Source organism: Danio rerio, chromosome 7 (assembly GCF_049306965.1).
Source record: "Danio rerio strain Tuebingen ecotype United States chromosome 7, GRCz12tu, whole genome shotgun sequence".
NCBI lineage: Eukaryota > Metazoa > Chordata > Actinopteri > Cypriniformes > Danionidae > Danio > Danio rerio.
The window spans coordinates 16,176,906-16,194,876 of NC_133182.1; the positions used below are offsets into that span (position 1 = coordinate 16,176,906).

General features: G+C 38.0%; 2 protein-coding genes across 8 annotated transcripts in view; both read right to left on the reverse strand.

Moving 5' to 3' along the window:
* The window catches only part of LOC100535633 (E3 ubiquitin-protein ligase TRIM21), a 33,616-nt gene extending 16,653 nt beyond the window's left edge, over positions 1-16,963 (reverse strand). For 2 of the 6 annotated variants that reach the window (XM_073908137.1, XM_009302977.5), the window contains exons 1-11: positions 16,842-16,963; positions 12,899-12,990; positions 12,245-12,567; positions 11,716-11,949; positions 11,514-11,634; positions 7,960-7,986; positions 7,499-7,857; positions 2,938-3,491; positions 2,714-2,809; positions 2,406-2,639; positions 2,184-2,322 (exon numbers count right to left, since the gene is read on the reverse strand). In XM_073908137.1, the coding sequence (XP_073764238.1) occupies positions 2,184-2,322; positions 2,406-2,639; positions 2,714-2,809; positions 2,938-3,489 (1,021 nt within the window). In that variant the 5' untranslated portion in view covers positions 3,490-3,491; positions 7,499-7,857; positions 7,960-7,986; ... (3 more) ...; positions 12,899-12,990; positions 16,842-16,963. Of the gene's footprint in view, positions 1-2,183; positions 2,323-2,405; positions 2,640-2,713; positions 2,810-2,937; positions 3,492-4,640; positions 7,026-7,498; positions 7,858-7,959; positions 7,987-11,513; positions 11,635-11,715; positions 11,950-12,244; positions 12,568-12,898; positions 12,991-16,841 lie in introns of those variants that run through there. The other 4 variants (XM_073908136.1, XM_073908138.1, XM_068222548.2 and 1 more) reach the window with 4 other exon arrangements.
* Positions 6,655-16,963, reverse strand: btr04 (bloodthirsty-related gene family, member 4). Of its 2 annotated transcripts, XM_017356979.4 has the most exons (7): positions 16,842-16,963; positions 12,899-12,990; positions 12,245-12,567; positions 11,716-11,949; positions 11,514-11,634; positions 7,960-7,986; positions 6,655-7,857 (listed from the first exon to the last, which is right to left on the reverse strand). In XM_017356979.4, the coding sequence occupies exons 2-7, from the start codon at positions 12,969-12,971 to the stop codon at positions 7,313-7,315; spliced, it is 1,323 nt and encodes a 440-aa protein (XP_017212468.1). In that variant the 5' UTR covers positions 12,972-12,990; positions 16,842-16,963; the 3' UTR covers positions 6,655-7,312. The 2 variants fall into 2 exon arrangements, with proteins under 2 accessions (XP_017212468.1, XP_068078650.1); XM_068222549.2 differs by lacking the exon at positions 7,960-7,986.
* Positions 16,964-17,971: the final 1,008 nt, after the last annotated feature.

A 17,971-nucleotide genomic window follows, 5' to 3' on the forward strand; every position in this document is an offset into this window, starting at 1 on the left:
AAGGGGGGGATTCTTCAAAACAAAGATAACTGTGGTATGAATCTCTTGTTATTTATAGTGACTTAGGAGTCATCTGATTGGTAAATCATGTATTAGCTAATGCAAGACCAGCTGTGGTCAATCATAAGCATGTGATCTCTCGAAATTTGTTTATAAATAAACTTCACAAAAATTCCATCTAAATAATAAAAAAAAAGACATTACAAATTCAAGATTCGGGGAAAGGGAGAGGACATTGGAGGAGGATGAGGAGGATGTGACAAACTGAGGAATCAGGATGGTGGTGGGAGAGGAACCACAGAAGACCAAAGAGCAGCAGAGAGAAAAGAAACAGTCATAGCAATGGCCATCAAATGAATTGAGGAAGAGATGAGCCATGGAGATGTGGATGACTTTACCAGGGAGCTGACTGGCAAAGATAAAGCTAATGGTAGTGGAGATGAGGAAATGGAGTGCAAGGCAGAGTTGACAGATCAAGGGTCTGTTGCAGAGATTGGAAAGTCTGCAGTGAAGCTAGAGAAACTGAGGACAATGATGAAGCTGGATAGAGAGTGAGGGGGACAAAGATGGATGAAATGAATTGTGTAGGGGTCTCGAGGTTGTGGCAGGTGGATGGTAGAGGTAGGGGATGAAGAAGGCTGGTGGAGATGGTGGTATGATGCGTCATGTTGCACTCATAGGAGCATGGAGCCAGTGTGGTGCCATTGGGTCTGAGGGATGAGGTTGAGTCTATAGCTTAAAGGCTGGAGGTGGAGATGGAGGGTCCTAATGACCAGATGGTGCTGACTAATAGAAGTACTGATAATAATACTCACTGCCAGATGCAGTTGGCTAAGTGCAAGTTGAGGGAATTACAATGGGCAGTGATGACATGGCTAGAAGAATGGCTGACCAGAGTAGACTCAGTAAATAAATGAGAAAAAGTGCTGACCAGGACCACTGGAGACCAAGGAGACACGTAGCTGGGTGTAACCACTGGAGACTTAGGGAGGGGACAAAGCATGTGGATAGGTGGAAGGGACCAGCTGAGACAGTGGAGACTAAAGAAGCCAAGGAGTAGCTGGGTGGGACCACAGGAGACTTGGGGGACAAAGGATATGGATAGCTGGAAGGGACCAGCTGAGACTCTGGAAATGAAGAGGACCAGGAGCTGGGCTGGACCAGCAGAGACTCAGGCGATGAAAGAGACCAGGTGTTTTTTGGAACCAGCCGAGACCTGGAAGGCAAAGGAGAGCAGGAGCTGGCCAGGAACAGAAGATACTTAGAGCTAAAAGAATAAATAAATAGAGCTGGGGCAGACCAATAGATAGGATGATGAAGGAGATGGAGAGCTGGGCGGGACCAACAGATACTCAGGGGATTAAGTAGATAGAGCTGTGGCAGAGCAGCAGAGAATCGGGGGATGAAGGAGACGGAGAGTTAGAAAGGACATGTGGAGACTCAGTAGATGGAGAGCTGAGGAAAACCAGTAGAGACTCATAAAGTGAAGGAGATGGAGAGTTAGAGTGGGCATGTGGAGACTCAGTAGATGGAGAGCTGAGGAAAACCAGTAGAGACTCATATAGTGAAGGAGATGGAGAGTTAGAGAGGGCATGTGGAGACTCAGGGGATGAAGGAGATAAAGAACTGGGCCAGAACTGGGGAGACTCTGGGCATGAAGGAGTTTGAAAGCTGAGGAAAGCCAGCAGAGATTTCGGGGATGAAAATGGACAGCTGTGTGGGACCAGCGGGCAAACAAGAATCAAGAATCCCTCATTTAGAGAGTCAAAATAAAAAAGGGCTCACTGATTAAGGCAACTGGCTAATCTGAGATAATGCCAAACATCTCATTTTGGTTATGGACAACAAAAGAGGATATCAGCCAAACTACTGGTAGTATATTGTGCTATATTTACATGCACTTAGTCAAAGTTACTGTCAGCCTTTAGATATTGACAAGCTTACATGGCACTGCTCACTGAGGCTGACTACATAGACACTGCAAAGCATGCAAGAAGGTATGGTTCTTCAGGGAGAAATCTCTCTGCTCCAAGTAAAAGAGATGTCAGCTGGACACACAAATGTTTAACACTGGAAAAGGAAACTTAAATGCAAGAGGAAACAACCAAGAAACAACACGTGTACAAACTAGTCAAATTATTAAAAATAATAATAATAATATACCGTGTTTTATATTGACTTACCAGCTTCACTTAGTTTCTTGTCTAGAGTTTCCTGCAGTTGAGTCAGAGCCGTCCTCAGCATCTCCACACTCACATCAGTGTTTATACTGATCTCAGACCAGTTCCTGCTGTTTGGTGGGCTGCATATGGATGGGTAAATCTACAGCAAGGGAGAGAAGAAATCATTCAGCAGGAGGAGTGTGAGTGTCGCCCTGTAATGTGAGCTGACAGAAATACACTGACCTGTAGGAGCTGAAGATGATCCTCAGTGCTTGAGAGATGATCCAGCTCAGTGTTTCTCATCTTGAGCTCAGTGATTTCCTGCTGCAGCTCTTGAATCAGCTCTTCCTCCTGTTTCTCTGCTGCTTTCTGCTTCTCCTCTATGATCTTCAGCAGCTCGGCCTGACATCTCTCAAGGGAGCGCAGCAGATCACTAAAAAGCTCAACACATGACACTTTCTCCCGTGCTGTGTTTTTCTGAAATGTACAGTTATATTTTAAGGAGAGAAATTTAAACTTCATCCACCAAATATTGAAGATCATTAACTCACCTTCCTGTGTTCTGCTGAGTGTTTGATGTCTTGAATCTTCCCAATTCTGTCCTCGATCATACTCTGTAGATCTTTTTGAGTCTTTATCATCTGAATCTACAGTATATACAGACAGAAGCACACAATTAATTACTTGTTGAGGATTTTAAATCTTCTAACAGAAGATCTTGATCAAATATTTACAACCAAGTTATTGGAGTTTTCCTGTTGTGAGAAACTCATACCTTCTTCTCTTTACTCTCCTCCTCTAGAGGAACAGTGTGGTGAGTCTTGTGGTCTCCGTCAGTGCAAAACACACAAACACACATCTGATCATCTCTACAGAACAGCTCCAGAGGTGTGTCATGTTTCTGACAAATATATTCTTTCATATTCTTCACAGGCTCCATTAGTTTGTGTTTCTTGAAGTTCGGGACTCTCCTATGAGGCTCCAGGTGAGTTTCACAGAAAGAGGTCTGACATGTCAGACAGGACTTCATGGCTTTCATCTTTCTCCCATCACAGATGTCACAGAGAACCCCAGATATTCTGAGGCTATACCTTTCATCAAAAAGCTTCACGATGTCTCTAAGTGTCGTGTTGGTTTTGAGCTTGTGTCTTTTACTGAATGTTTCAGTACACAATGGACAGATGCAGTTCTGACTGTTCTCCCAGCTCGTGTTCAGGCAGCTCTTACAGAAGTTGTGTCCACATGGAGTGCTGACGGGATCAGTGAACACATTCCGACACACTGAACAGTGAAGCTCCTCAAACAGAACACTACTGGAGGATGACATAGCTGAAAAGATAAAAAATAATGATGAAAATATATCACCTACAATAGTTCTTATCTTCCAATAACAGACTGCTGAAATTCTGTTTTTAACATTAACCCACAAAACTCAAAAAACATGGGCAGATGAAAGTTGTTCTAAGCAAGTGTAGCCCACCGGTCTTATGCTGTGTTCACACCAGATGTGGCATGCACAAATAAATCACGATATTTGCGTATAAATAGACGTGTGAACAATTTGAGTTTATTCGCTTCATTTGTGCGTCACATTTGCGTGTCAAATTTACTTTCCAATTGACGCCGATTCGTGTCAAGGCTTCTGTCTGCCTGGTCCTCTGGCTTGTTGCTAAATGGCTAGTATGGATTTTATTGAGAAACTAGCTGTGCTTTAGGAAGGCTGAAAAACAGCGTAAATTTGTTGGCGCTGTGTCTGAGTCCACTAGATACTTTCTGAGGTGCACTCAGCTCTGAGTTCATCAACTCCTCCAGAAACTATACCTGTATGATGGAAGCTTTCAGCAGTGCTTCAGACTGGGCCGAGCCCAGTTTGATGAACTGTTGTCCAGAGGATTTCACCTTGGGACACCAACAACAGGCACTACATCATAATCAGCCCCCTACAAGAGCAAGCTCCTGATTGTTTAACGTGGATACCCACTAAAGTACAAATTTTCAAACTTGAGCAAATCGCATGATTCTTGTGTTAAACGTGTCAAGCGCACATAACGCTCAACTCGTGACACAGGATGTCTATTCGCATCTTTGCAGCGACTTAACGCGTTTGATGCTTTATCCAAGTCTGGTGTGAACACAGCATTACACTACCCACTCGCTCCAAGCTGGGATCAAACCGTCGATTCTTTGCATGGGAGTCGTTTGCTCCGACAAGGAGGCTAAAGACCGTGGCCTTTAGCGTCTATTGCTAGAGCACCTTTTGAGATCAGGAGACTGAGGTTTTATCTGCACAGCATTTCACTAGCTGGCCTCCGCCCTACTCCGCCATATATTCAACACTCCTAAATCTCACTCCCATCCGAGTCACGGCACAAATGTAACCCACCAGTCCTACACCACCCACTCCCTCAGAGCTAAAATCAAATCTGTGATTCCTTGCTGGGGAGTCAGTTGCTCTAACAAGGAGGCTAAAAGTTTTACCTGAACAGCATCTCACTAGCTGTCCTCTGTTACATTTGCCATCACAGCTGGCCTATCTGTACACATTAAAGATTTCAGCTTTGTAAAATGTAGTGTTATCTTGCAGGAAGTAGCCATCACTATATGGGTTTCAGTATGGTCATAAAAGATGACCAGGGTTAGCAGAAAAATGTAGGTAGGCTGTGTCACACAGTTTAAAGCAAGACACAGCAAAATCATATTTGGTATACAGTGCCCAAAATGTGCGGATATTCTCTGCACAATCACAAAGAGACATCGATTCAAAGCAGGGGGGATCCATGCTTTCACGTTGTTTACAGCAATTTCTGTTCTAACCATCTGAATATTATGGTGGTAATGGAATCTAATATGACAAAATGTTCCAGTGACATCCTGTTGTAACGGGAGGAATTACAATATAAGTGGTAGCACACAGTCAGAACACAAATCAACTGAAGCAACAAAATGACAATAGTAGAACTACAAACCTCCGGTCCAGATACAACATCATCAATGATTATTGACTTAGATTTAAGTATTTCCATACTCTGTTCGCTGTACTGGTGATGTTAATATTCAACTGTTCCTTTTTCAGGAATATTAAAAGCATTTCATTTCACATCATTAAACCCAATCATCACATCCCCAACAACGGTAAGTACTCTGAAGCAACACAAATCACACTCTGTATTAAAACCTAGTATTTTAGTTTTACAGTGAATTATAAAAAATATAATTTTTAATACTTTACTTGGTAAACAAACTAAATAAGATTTAGCTTGTGCTTTAATCTGACATTTAATCTTAATAAAATAGAATTTCTAATTCTACACATACTCTTCTGAAGCAGATGAAGTATATTAAAGGCAATTATTTCCACAACTTACCTGTGAGTGAATATCAAGTCTTCACAGAGAATTTATTGAGATCGTATTTTTAAAGACGGTTGTTCAGTAGCCGTGCCTTCAGCCATGCCAGACTTTGACCCCGTATCATGCGTCTTAATGTGCAGTTGTAAATGTGATTTTATATGGACTTTAGCTGAGCTTGGTTTCCTGTAGTCAGTTTGTGGTTTTCTTGCCGATGGCGGTTACCTCTTCTGTTATCCTCAACTTTTCCAGTCACATCATTTAAATGGATAGTACACTCAAAATGACAATTACATTATCATTTTTTCTCTCTTAAGTGGTTTAAAACATTTGAGTATGTTTTTCTTCTGTCAAGCAAAATACATCAATAAATGTTGGTACCCACTGTCTACCAAAAATAAAAAAAGATGGTGGGGGGCAACTGTGGGAGCCAGAAACCAGAACTTTTCAATGCATCATCTTTTGTGTTCAACAGAAGAAAGAAACCGTGACGGTGCAATGACACCAGACGCAAATGTAATGTTGCTTAATGTGTAAATCACTCAAGTTGCAAAATCGGAACTTCAGTGGACATTCTGGTCACATAAGCCAATCAGGAGCTTGCTCTTGTAGGGGCATGATTAAGACGTAGTGCATGTTATTGGTGTCCCGAGGAGAAATCCTCTTGCCGACACCGAACAACAGCTTATCAAACGGTGTTCGGCTTAGTCTGAAGCACAGCTGAAAGCCTCCATCATTCACATATAGCTTCTGGAGGAGTTGAGGAACTCACAGAGCTGGATGCACCTCCGAAAGGACCTAGTGGACTCAGACAAGGCGCAGAACGAATATATGCTGTTTTTTAGCCTTCCTAAAGCACCTAAAGCACAGCTACTTTCTCATTAAATCCATGTTAGCCATTTAGCAATGAGGTTAGAATCACCAGGCGGACAGAAGGCAAGCCTATGACGTGAACCTGTGTCTATTGTGAAGTGAATTTCCTGTGCGAATGAAACGAGTAAACACAAAATGTTCAAGTGTCTATTTACACGCAAATAGTGCAATTTATTTACGACTGCTGCACCTTGTGTAAACACAACATAAAAGGTTTTGAATTTTTGGGTGAACTAACCCTTTAAAGTGTAAAAAATGAAAATAATGTCATATTTTTGAGGGTTTGTGTTACTTTTATTTTATAACAATATAACTCAACTACATCATTAGTAAAGATTCCTTATGATGTTAGAAAACGTATGGTAATCTCAAACTTGTGGGATATTAAACAGACCATCAGACCTAAATGACAAAAGAATTACAACAGGGTACTTGGAAGTCAAAAAGCTTTCTTTTGTCCTCAAAACATTTTTTTGTTTGTTTAAAATAAGTCTAATAGACATCTAAACAGACAACTTGGCTGATATAAAGCTAAATTTAAGCTGTCAAAGACAATCTAGTAGTTGTCTAAATCGGTGTTTCTCAACCATGTTCCTGGAGGACCACCAACACTGCATGTTTTGGATGTCTTTGTCTATCACACATAATACAGCTCTTTCAGTCTCTGCTAATGAGCCGATGATCACAATCAGGAGTGTTTGGTAAAGGAGACATGGAAAATGTGCAGAGCTGATGGTCCTCCAGGAGCATGGTTGAGAAACACAGGTCTAAATTATCCCAAAACTAGACTGGTCATCAAATAGACAAATGATAAACTATTACACGTGTGTGAAGTACGTCTAATCTGTGTATTGATAACTAGAAAATTACAAGTGGGAAAAAACAGCACTACTCATATTTTTGGAGTTGCTTTTTACTTTTGGGATTCATTCAATCATTGTAAATAACTGGTGAGATGATCAGCGGGGGATTTTGACCTCCCTCAATAACCTCAGGGCTGAAGAAAGGATAGACTTTCTCAGTGAAAGATTGTCCAATGAAAGAGTAGATGTGAGATCTTGACTCCACATCATAGAAGGAGACCAAACCCTCCTCATAATCCACAAACACACCAACCTTCTGCGGTTTCACTCTCAGAGAGAGGGAGACAGCTGGACCAGTACAGGCTTTATATTCACTCTCATTCCTCAGACCCACAGCCCAGAATCCATTTTGAGGATTTACTGTGATTTCTCCCTTCCTGTTAATCGATTCTCTGGCCACTCCAACAACCCAGTCAGTCTTTCCCTTCACCTGAACCTCGAAGTAAAATCTCCCCGCAGAGAATCCCTCCTTTGCCAGGACATCAGGACAATAATCAAACCTCTCTGGGATATCTGGGAGCTCATGTTCAACGTCTTGAACTCTCACTTGTTTCCTGTCATCAGACAGGAGGAGTTCTGGATGAGCTGTATCGGGATCCATAGTCAATTCCACTGAGAGAGAGAAGAGAATACGAATTCATGTTTGTATTAATAAAGTGTTTAGTATGGGTGAGCATAGATTAAATATATTCCTGTGTAGATCCGACACTGTACCTGCATACCGCTGCATCCTCTTTAACACTAAGGAAAAAGAATAATAGATGAGGACGGGATCTTAACAGTCATGAACTAGAGCGGTTCCTCTGATGTTTTTTACTACTGTGCTCTGGTACTAAACAATGCTAAATAAATATGGTTACATCATGGGGCTGTTTAATGCTTGAATCTGATTGGCTGATGAACATTCTAACTGTAAGTGTGCAATTATTTTCAGATAAGTATTTCCAGGAAGGTTTTGGCCAGAGTAGGTTTGTAACAATACTGGAATTCGGTATTAATCGATACTAAAATTTTAAAACAGTCCATCTTCCACGAACATTTCAGCACTGTTAAACAGGTTCTTAAACAGTGCTGATTTGCCATTGTGTTCATGTGCTCAACAGAAACGACTGTGATTGGCCATTAAGGTCATCAATTCACCGAAGTCACCGCTTTTTTCTGAGTGTAACCACAGATTCAGAGACACTGGATCGTTTTAAAGCCGCGATTCATTGGCGGATCGCTCATATGTCAGCTTATAGACAAACCAGCTGATCGATGTGACTTTGAAACGCTCCAGTGTCCCGGTATCTGGTTACACTCAGTAAACAACAGTGAGTTTTGTGAAATGATGACCTTCACGGCCAATCACAATCATTTCTGTTGAGCATGCGAATGCCACAATCAACAGCAATCCAATCCTAGTAGATAGCTGGTAAACACACAAATCTCTAATGGACTACCAATTCGCCATTACACAAACTACATATCAAGTCATGCACCGTTCATACGCACCTGTTCCTCATTCGGTAGATTACACACATTCACGGCTTGGAGCTGCTCATAAACTGATTACGAGGACTATTTATACACCACACGCACACATCAGTGCTGAGTTTTGTTACTCTGTTTCTTTGAGATTACGACACGTTTTCCTTTGCCGTGCTTTGCTATGTTTTTTGACGCTCGCCTTGTTTGTTTGTTTATTCCTGTCTGCTGCCTTCCTTTTGACTATCCACCTGTTATTTGACCACTCTTCTGGATTTGCCTGCATATGCCTGTTTGGCCCTGTTGATCATTGCTTGCCTGACCATTCTTATAATAAACCCTACATTTGGATCCGAACCTCCATTGTCAGCCTCCCATTCACATTTCAGTGAACACAATGTCAAGATTACAATCAACAGCACACAAATTTTCGCAGGAAATGGAGGTTTTTAAAAATTTTAGTATTGATTCGTACCGAATTTCAGGATCGTGACAACCCAGGACCAGAGTAAAGTTCCTTTTCACTATGTCGAATGATTTCAGTTATTTCACAGCCTACAGAACAAACTACTAAGAACTAAAATCAAATTGCTTTGGGTAAGATTTGTAATGAACTAGTTCTACATCCAGCAGCAGTTTGAGGACAAAACATAAAAAAATATATATTGAAATGCATCTGAACAATGGCTTTAGGTGTACAAATTGCTGTATAGTCTGGTCCACTGAATTATTAGAAAATCGTCTTGTGTGCCATATTTAAGAAAACAAATGTCATCAACTTTTCAACACCAAAGTGGTACGAGTTATCATTAACGTACCTCAGTTTTGCGATTTCAGATTCATTTTTGTGCTACATTTAAAAATCACAGCAAACGATTCATTCAAAGTTTAAATTTGACACATAAAAAATTTAAAAATATCAGAAATTAAGATTCACTATTTACGAAATGAGACTAGTTATGTTTCCATCCCCCTATTTTTTTTAACAATTTTGGATATGCACATAAAAAACAGTTAATGGTAACGCCAAGATGTGCATACATTTTGAAAATGAGCATAAAAAACATATGCGCATAACTGAGTAGGATAAACTTTTTATTCGATAAGAAAAGAGGAGCATTATGTTGGAAACTGAACAAATTCCAGTATGTGCATTTAAAAAAAGGTCAAGTGATTGTTATAAGAGATCATATAATGATCAGAATGTGTGAAAATGCACAAATCAACAATTTGACCGCATTGTAAAACATCTGAAATAATGTTTTGGTCATTCTAAAACGCCTAAATAATTTCAATGTTCGTGTTATTATATTATCAATTGGCTCCAGAACTGTTAAGAGTGTCTGTGCTCCATGTCTCATGCCTTCAAGTGCCCCCACATGTTCAGTACGTGTTGGCATTGTCTTCTGAGGCACAAGTCATTTATTAAATGAAGAAAAGATTGACGCAGCTTTTCCTAACGCAGTACATTCGATTTTTACTGTAGGTCAGCACCAGCATATGAGCAAGTGACGATTTTGTTTTCTTTGACTCACTGGATAGAAACGCTGCTTTATTCGCACATCCTTTATGCGATATTTCGTTTTTGCACATACATTTAATTTGCATCTTTGGATGATACCATACTGTAGCTACTGTTGCTTACTGATTGATCAACAACAGCATTAGATTATAGACCAATTATTACATTCAATGTTTGCTTTATCCCTTTGGGCGTCTTTGTTTAGACCTGAACAAAAAAATCCTGTTTTGAATTAAAAAAAAAAAAAAATGAAAATAGGATGATTAACTAAGGCCCTATCATATTTCTATTTTTTTTTTTTTACCCCTGCCCCTTCTCCTTGACCCTTGAAACAGAGTTTGAAGGGGAAGGGCTTCAAAATTACCATGAGAATTGGGACAGCACTGCAGCACCTGTACACGTCACTATATGTCATTGCAAGCTCTTCCTTCATATGAGATTGACGATGGCAACTGCTGTAGTTATTCCAGTTGCGTTTTTTTTTGAATTCACCTTCAGGAAATCACTGAAGGCAAAGAAATCACGTTTTTATAATGATATAATTTGGCAATAAGCTCATAACTGTACTGTGCATTTACACCGTGGCTATATTCATCATGTAAACACACAAAAACAACATTAACATTATAGCACACACTGTAAAAAGCACATTCCCAGCCACTATACTTTTCTGACAGGGTATTCGAATGTTATCGAGTGACAGAATGTTGTGAGACTGCTGTACAGAAGTTATGATTATGGAGTATAGACATTTAGCGTTTTTTTTTTAGCGTTTTTTTTTTTTAAGCATGATGGTAAAACATGAACGCCGTTATGAATGTATTACAACATATGCTTGTTTGTTGCAAAAATTCTAAATAATGTGAATTAGCATACTATAATAATAATCCATGTGTAGCCATGCTGCCGTTGTAGCTGGTGTATTCTGGGAAATTTTTGTACCCCTTGCTTTCGAGTGTAGTCCTGACAAATCTCTGAATCTAGGCCTTCCCTTAGTTCTACACCCTCAAGCTAAAGAGAATTGGGACACTTCTACCCCATCACGTAAATGCACTAAACGAGGGGTAGGAGTAAGGAGGGGTAGAATTATGATTGCGCCTTAGTGCAGACTTACAAAAATCAAAAGTTTTTCCTTATTCACCTAATTTTTATTAGTTACATTTGACCGCAAACATATCAAGTGTGACTCAAAAATGAAGGAACACAGATAACCGATTTCCTTACAAAAACACTAATGCTGTCAATAGAAGCTCTCTGTGCTGCATTTAATATTGACTACCAGTTTGACTGAGTTTCTGGTCCAGAGTTTCCTGCAGTTGAGTCAGAGCTCTCCTCAGAGTCTCCACACTGATCTCAGGCCCGTTCCTGCTGTGTGGAGGGCTGCCTATGGATGGGTTAATCTACAACAGGAGGAGAGGAGAAATTCCTCAGCAGGAGTGCGAGTGTTGTCCTGTGATGTAAGCAGATAGAAATACACTGACCTCTAGGTGCTGAAGGTTATCCTCAGTGCTTGAGAGATGATCCAGCTCAGAATTACTCATCTTCAGCTCATTGATTTCCTGCTGCAGCTCTTGAATCAGCTCTTCATCCTGTTTCTCTGCTGCTTTCTGCTTCTCCTTTATCATCTCCAGCAGCTCGGCCTGACATATCTCAATGGAGCGCAGCAGATCACTGAAGAGCCCAACAGTGGATGCTTTCTCTCGCTCTGTGCTTTTCTAAAATATACAGTTAATTTCTCATCATTAAGTATCCTTTATAGCAGGGGTCACCGAACTTGTTCCTGGAGGGCCGGTGTCCAGCAGATTTTAGCTCCAACCCTAATCAAACACACCTGAACAAGCTAATCAAGGTCTTACTAGGTATACTTGAAACACTCAGGCTGGTGTGTTGAGGCAAGTTGGAGCTAAACCCTGCAGGGACACCGGCCCTCCAGGAACAAGATTGGTGACCCCTGCTTTACAGGATTAAATAAAATTATTATTTAAGAAACATTGAATAGCTTCAACTCACTTTTCTGAGTTCTGCTGAGTGTTTGATGTCTTGAATCTTCTTGATTCGGTCCTGGATCATCTGCTGCACTTCCGATTTACTCAACCTTTCCTTAAAGAGCTGCACTACTTGTCTAAGTGTTGTGTTGATTTTGAGTTTGGGTCTTTTACTGAATGTTTCACTACAGATTGGACAGTTGCAATTCTGACTCTTGTCCCAGCACTCGTTTAGGCAGCTTTTACAGAAGTTGTGTCCACATGGAGTGCTGACTGGATCAGTGAACACATCCAGACACACTGAACACTGAAGCTCCTCAAACAGAGGACCCTGGGAGGATGACAGAGCTGAAAAGATGATAAATCATGAAAATGTATTATTTGCAGGTCAAATAATGTCAAATGTATAAGACTTTGGGTAAAACAGAGCAAATATCAAATACTCGATCACTTGTATGTGGCATTAAAAGGGTAAATGCCACCATCAAGCATGTAAAAATGATTTTAGGAACTGATCAAGCTGGAAAAAGTGCTATTGGACAACATGTAAATAGATTGCATAGAATAATAATTAATATAAGAGAATTTTGTTACCAAAGTTAAATGCTTAGTAATAAAATTGAATATTAACAATAAGAGCTATTTGCTTCGTTTTCTTTCTCTAGCTCTTATTACGTACATTGGCACATCTGATCAATACTCTGTCTCCTTGTCCGTTTTAGCTTTGATGATGATGGTAAAGATTCTGCCATCTTTTTAATCTCTTCAAGCCTATAAGAAAAAAAAAGAAACGTAACATTTTATTTCACATTATGAATCTACCCCCAGTTTTCTTACCCTCAAATTAGGTCAAAGTAATCGAATACTGGGAAATGGCAACGTAATCTCACTGCAATTCAGATCTTTTTCATAAAATTAGTGGCTAATTCGTGTGAATTTACAATCTTATTCATGGGTCATCATCACTACAAAGCGGCTTTGAGACTTCAGAATTTTCAAAACAAAGTTTAAGATTTTTAGTTTAACTCTTTTTATTGACAATTCTCAATCAGAGAGGTATTACAAGTGAGGGAAGGAAAAACCACAACAAGATATTTTCACAGAGTATATAAAATACTGAGTGTTAATTAAACACAGTTCTTACTCTGAGTCATATTGAGATTGAAATAAAGTAAACAACAACAACAACAAAAAGGAAGAGACAAACCAAAAGGAAAAAAAAACATAATAATAATAATAATAATACATTAACAAATGACACCTAAGTAGGCCATTACCGTTAAACGTAAAATATCACACAATTTCTTTTCTTAATACACTTTTAGATAAGTTTGTATCATTCAAAAGCAGGAGGGGGAAAAAGAAAAAAAAAGACAGATATAGACAGGGCTAAATATGCAATATGGGATATATAAAGCAATTTTTTTTTTAAAAATACAACAGAAAAGGTTGCCAAGCTGTATAGAAATCCTCTGTTTTGCCATTAATTGAATATCTAATTTTTTCTATTTGAATGAACTGTAACAGGTCATACATCCAATTAAAGTAGTTTAACGGAGAATGCTTTTTCCAGTTTAATAGGATAATTCTTTTAGCAATTATTAAGCAAAAGGCTAACACATTTAACTGCAAAGATGATAACAATACATTTGTAGGATTGAGTCTAAACAGTGCCACTAAAGGAAACGGTTCAATTTTTAGAAGAAAAATATCAGATATTGATTTAAAGATTAATGTCCAAAAAGAAATTAACTCTGGACAAAGCCAAAAGGTATGGTAGAGGAGCTTGCGGCATCTGTCACAAATGGGATCGATTTCTGGGTTTATTTTAGATAGAATTTATTGGACAAAAGTTAAACTATGTAATAGTTTAAATTGTATCAGTGAATGGCAAGCACAGATAGAAGTAGTATGTACACGACGAAGAACTTTTGACCATTTATCGTCTGAAAAAACATGGTTGACATCTGATTGCCAGTCTAGTTTAATTTTAGACAAGGATGAAGAATCTGACATTATATTGAATGAGAAATTTGTTTTATGTATGTTGGAGATAGCACCCTTGGAGATTTTTATTTCCAAGATCTGATCAATCTGTTGTTTAAGAGGTGTATGGGGGAAGTGAGAAAATGTATTTCTTATAAATTCACGATTCTGCAAATACCTAAAGAAGTGAGTTTTTGGTAGCTTGAATTTTTCTAAAAGATATGAAAAGGTTACAAAAGTGTTCTCGTGAAAGAGATTATTCATATTTACAATACCTTTTCTAAACCATAATGCAAATGCTCCATCTGATATAGAAGGCAAAAAAAGAAGGATTTTTATATATAGGATTCAAACACGACAATGCCTGAAAACCGAAATGCTTTCTAAATTGTCTCCAAATTCTTAGACAATGTAAGACTAGGGGGTTAGAAGAAAAACAAGAATATTTAGACAATGATGAGCATAACAAGGAATGTAAGCAAACTCTGCTACAAGAGTGACATTCCATTACAACCCATGCTGGAACCCATTGGCAAAGACTGTAATGGGACTGGCTCCAATATAAGATGCTATGAATGTTTGCTGGCCAGTAATAAAATAAGACATTGGGAAAAGCAATCCACCTAATTTTTTAGGTTGCTGGAGAAATAATTTCTGAATCCTTGCTGGGCCTCCATTCCAAATAAATTCTGAAAATATTTGATCTAAAGTCTTAAAAAAAAGATAAACACTGGAATGTTTTGAAATGAGAAAATAAATTTAGGCAAAATATTCATTTTTATGGTATTAATTCTGCCTACAAGCGATAGTGGAAGAGTCATCCACCTCGCTAGATCTTGCTTCGTTTGATCTAGAATTGGAATAAAATTATGCTTAAAAAGATCTACATATTTCCTCGTTACTGTTATTACCAAGTAACGAAACTGATGTAAGGCTAGCTTAAATGGGAACGCTAATAATGGAAGAGCTCTTGCAGCTGAATTAATTGGGAGGAGCTCGCTCTTATTTAAATTTAATGTATAGCCTGAGATGCTACTAAACTGTTTCATAATATTAAAAATATAGGGAAAACTGGTTTCCGGGTTTGCAATATACAGAACATCATCGTCTGCGTAGAGAGAGATTTTTTGCTCTTTATTTGCTCTAAAAATACCAGTTATGTTGTGGCTGGAACAAAAAGCTATTGCAAGGGGTTCTATAGCTATGGCGAATAAAAGTGGGGACAGGGGACAGCCCTGTCTTGTCCCACGATAAAGTGAAAAATATTCAGAATTTATACCATTTGTTTTCACAGATGCCAAAGGGGAAAATATAAGAGTTTTATCCAACCCACAAATTTATCTCCAAACCCAAACTTTTTTAAAGTTTAAGATTTTTAATTTAACCACATATTTGTTGTATTAATTTGACCTTAGGCTGTAAAAAATTAATTTCGGTCAAGCTCCTGCAGTTTTTACAAATAATCTGCAAGCAGACAAACAGTGAACAAACCTCAAATTGTGTCAACCCTGTCATGGACAATTTCAAAGTAGTATAAGTATATTTCCAGTGCATTGTGATAATAAAATGTATATATTCAGAAAGGTAAAGTGTCCCTTTACCAACCCAACTTTTTAGATTATGGAAAAAGTCTATTTATAATAATGAAATGATGGACAAAACATTTATGTCCCAATAAAATATGCAATAGTTGCACGTTCTTTTCAAAATAAAACCCAACATCTAAAGTATTTTGTTAAACTTTCAAACAATAATAACTGGCCCTTATTGGATAATTAAACTCACACAAGATTTTTATAAATACTTTGCTTATTTTCATATAAGTTGAACATGATGGTGGAAAACAAGATGACAGGGTGGACATTAGCATGTATTTTTATTTCAAACAGTCAATGAGCTCCATTATAAGAACTTTAAAAGGATATTCTTTATATAGACGGAGACAGATATTGCCAAAAGCTTTGTAATGTCCACTCATGTATTGCATCTACTGGTGTAGCATGTGTGTATACGTGTTGTAACATAAAACATTAACTAATTAACATTAAAATATTAAATAAATAAATACAGTGTCAATGACAATGCATATGTCCACAATGTCAAGGAAGGATTTATGACGGTGGAAAATGACAGGGAGGACATTTCTGGCTAAAGATAGCATTTATTTAACACATATTTCAAGGACACGTGCAAATTGATTAACAATATTATGAAAACAAAAGAAAAGAGATGAAAATGACTTATTTTATCAAATAACTTGTTAAAGACAATGAGAATATTTAAAATCTTTTTTAATTTGATCTAATTTACCTACTTTTTACACACTGATTTGGCTAAACTGTGTGTGTGTGTGTGTGTGTGTGTGTGTGTGTTATAGCAAAAATCACATCCATTTAATGAAAGAACATGGCAAAAATTGACAAAAACATATTTCAAAACACTTATAATTCTACCTGCATGTGTGTAAAAGTTTAACTAAGTAAATTAAAACATCAGAATTTCATTTTTGTTCATAGGACTGATTCAATCATGTAAGTTACGACATCGAAGTCACTTTATAGTGATAATGACATTAGCACGTTTTGCTCAAACCAAACTGAATGAGCCACTTTTCCATCAATATGTAAAATACTTACGTTTTCTCGTGAGCGTGGAAAAACCTACCGACAAGGCATAGAAATTCGAAAACGAGAAGGATTTTGCTTAGTGGAAAGGGAGACAAAAACAAACTTGAAACTGACGAAATCCACCTGAACACTTCTTCTTCTTCTTCTTCTTGTGTGTTTTATGGCGGTTGGCAACCAGCTTTTGGTGCATTACCGCCACCATCTGGATTGGAGTGTGGATCCGGAGTTAACTAAACCATGTTTTATAGTTAAACAAAGCCCAACCATAAAAAAAAAAAAAATATATATATATATATATATATATATATATATATATATATATATATATATATATATATATATACCCAAAAACAAATAAAATAAAAATTTTAATTCTTTTTCCTATACATATAAATAAATTACTAAATGTCCCAAACTTTGATATTTCTTTCTCTATAATACCTCTATATGATATAGATAACTATTCATCTAAATACTAAATTCTATTAATCAACCCTGTGTCTTTCAAATAGTTATAAACATATCTAAAACATACATCACCCGTGCTCAACTTTAGTATGTTCTTTATGTTAGGTTCCACTTGTTTTTCCTGTAACTGTGTGAATAATATATTTCTTTCTGTCTGATATATTGGGCAGTGCATTAATACATGTTCTACAGTTTCCTGGTTGTTACATTCACACATCCCATCTGCATGTTTGTTGATCATATGTAGTGTGCTATTGAGTGATGTGTGATTAAATCTCATTCTTGAGAACTTGTCTTCTTCCTTTTTGTTTTTCCTTGTTTCCCTACCTTTCCCAACTATGTTCTGTATGGTGTAATATTGACGTCCTGTACTCCCATTATTCCATATATGTTGCCATTTTCCTAATATTTTGGTTTTAACTATACTTTTGATTTCTGACTTGCTGTATTTGATGTCCATGTCTATCATAGTTTGCTGTGCTGCTTGTTTAGCCAACTTGTCTGCCATCTCATTTCCACTAACCCCTATGTGCGCTGGTACCCACAATAATGAAATGATAACTCCTGATTTAATGATATTATTTCCCAACTGTACTATTTCATATATTATGTCCTGCCGTGATTCTGCCCACCTGAACACATGCTAGTGATGGAAGCTAATGCTGAAGCGT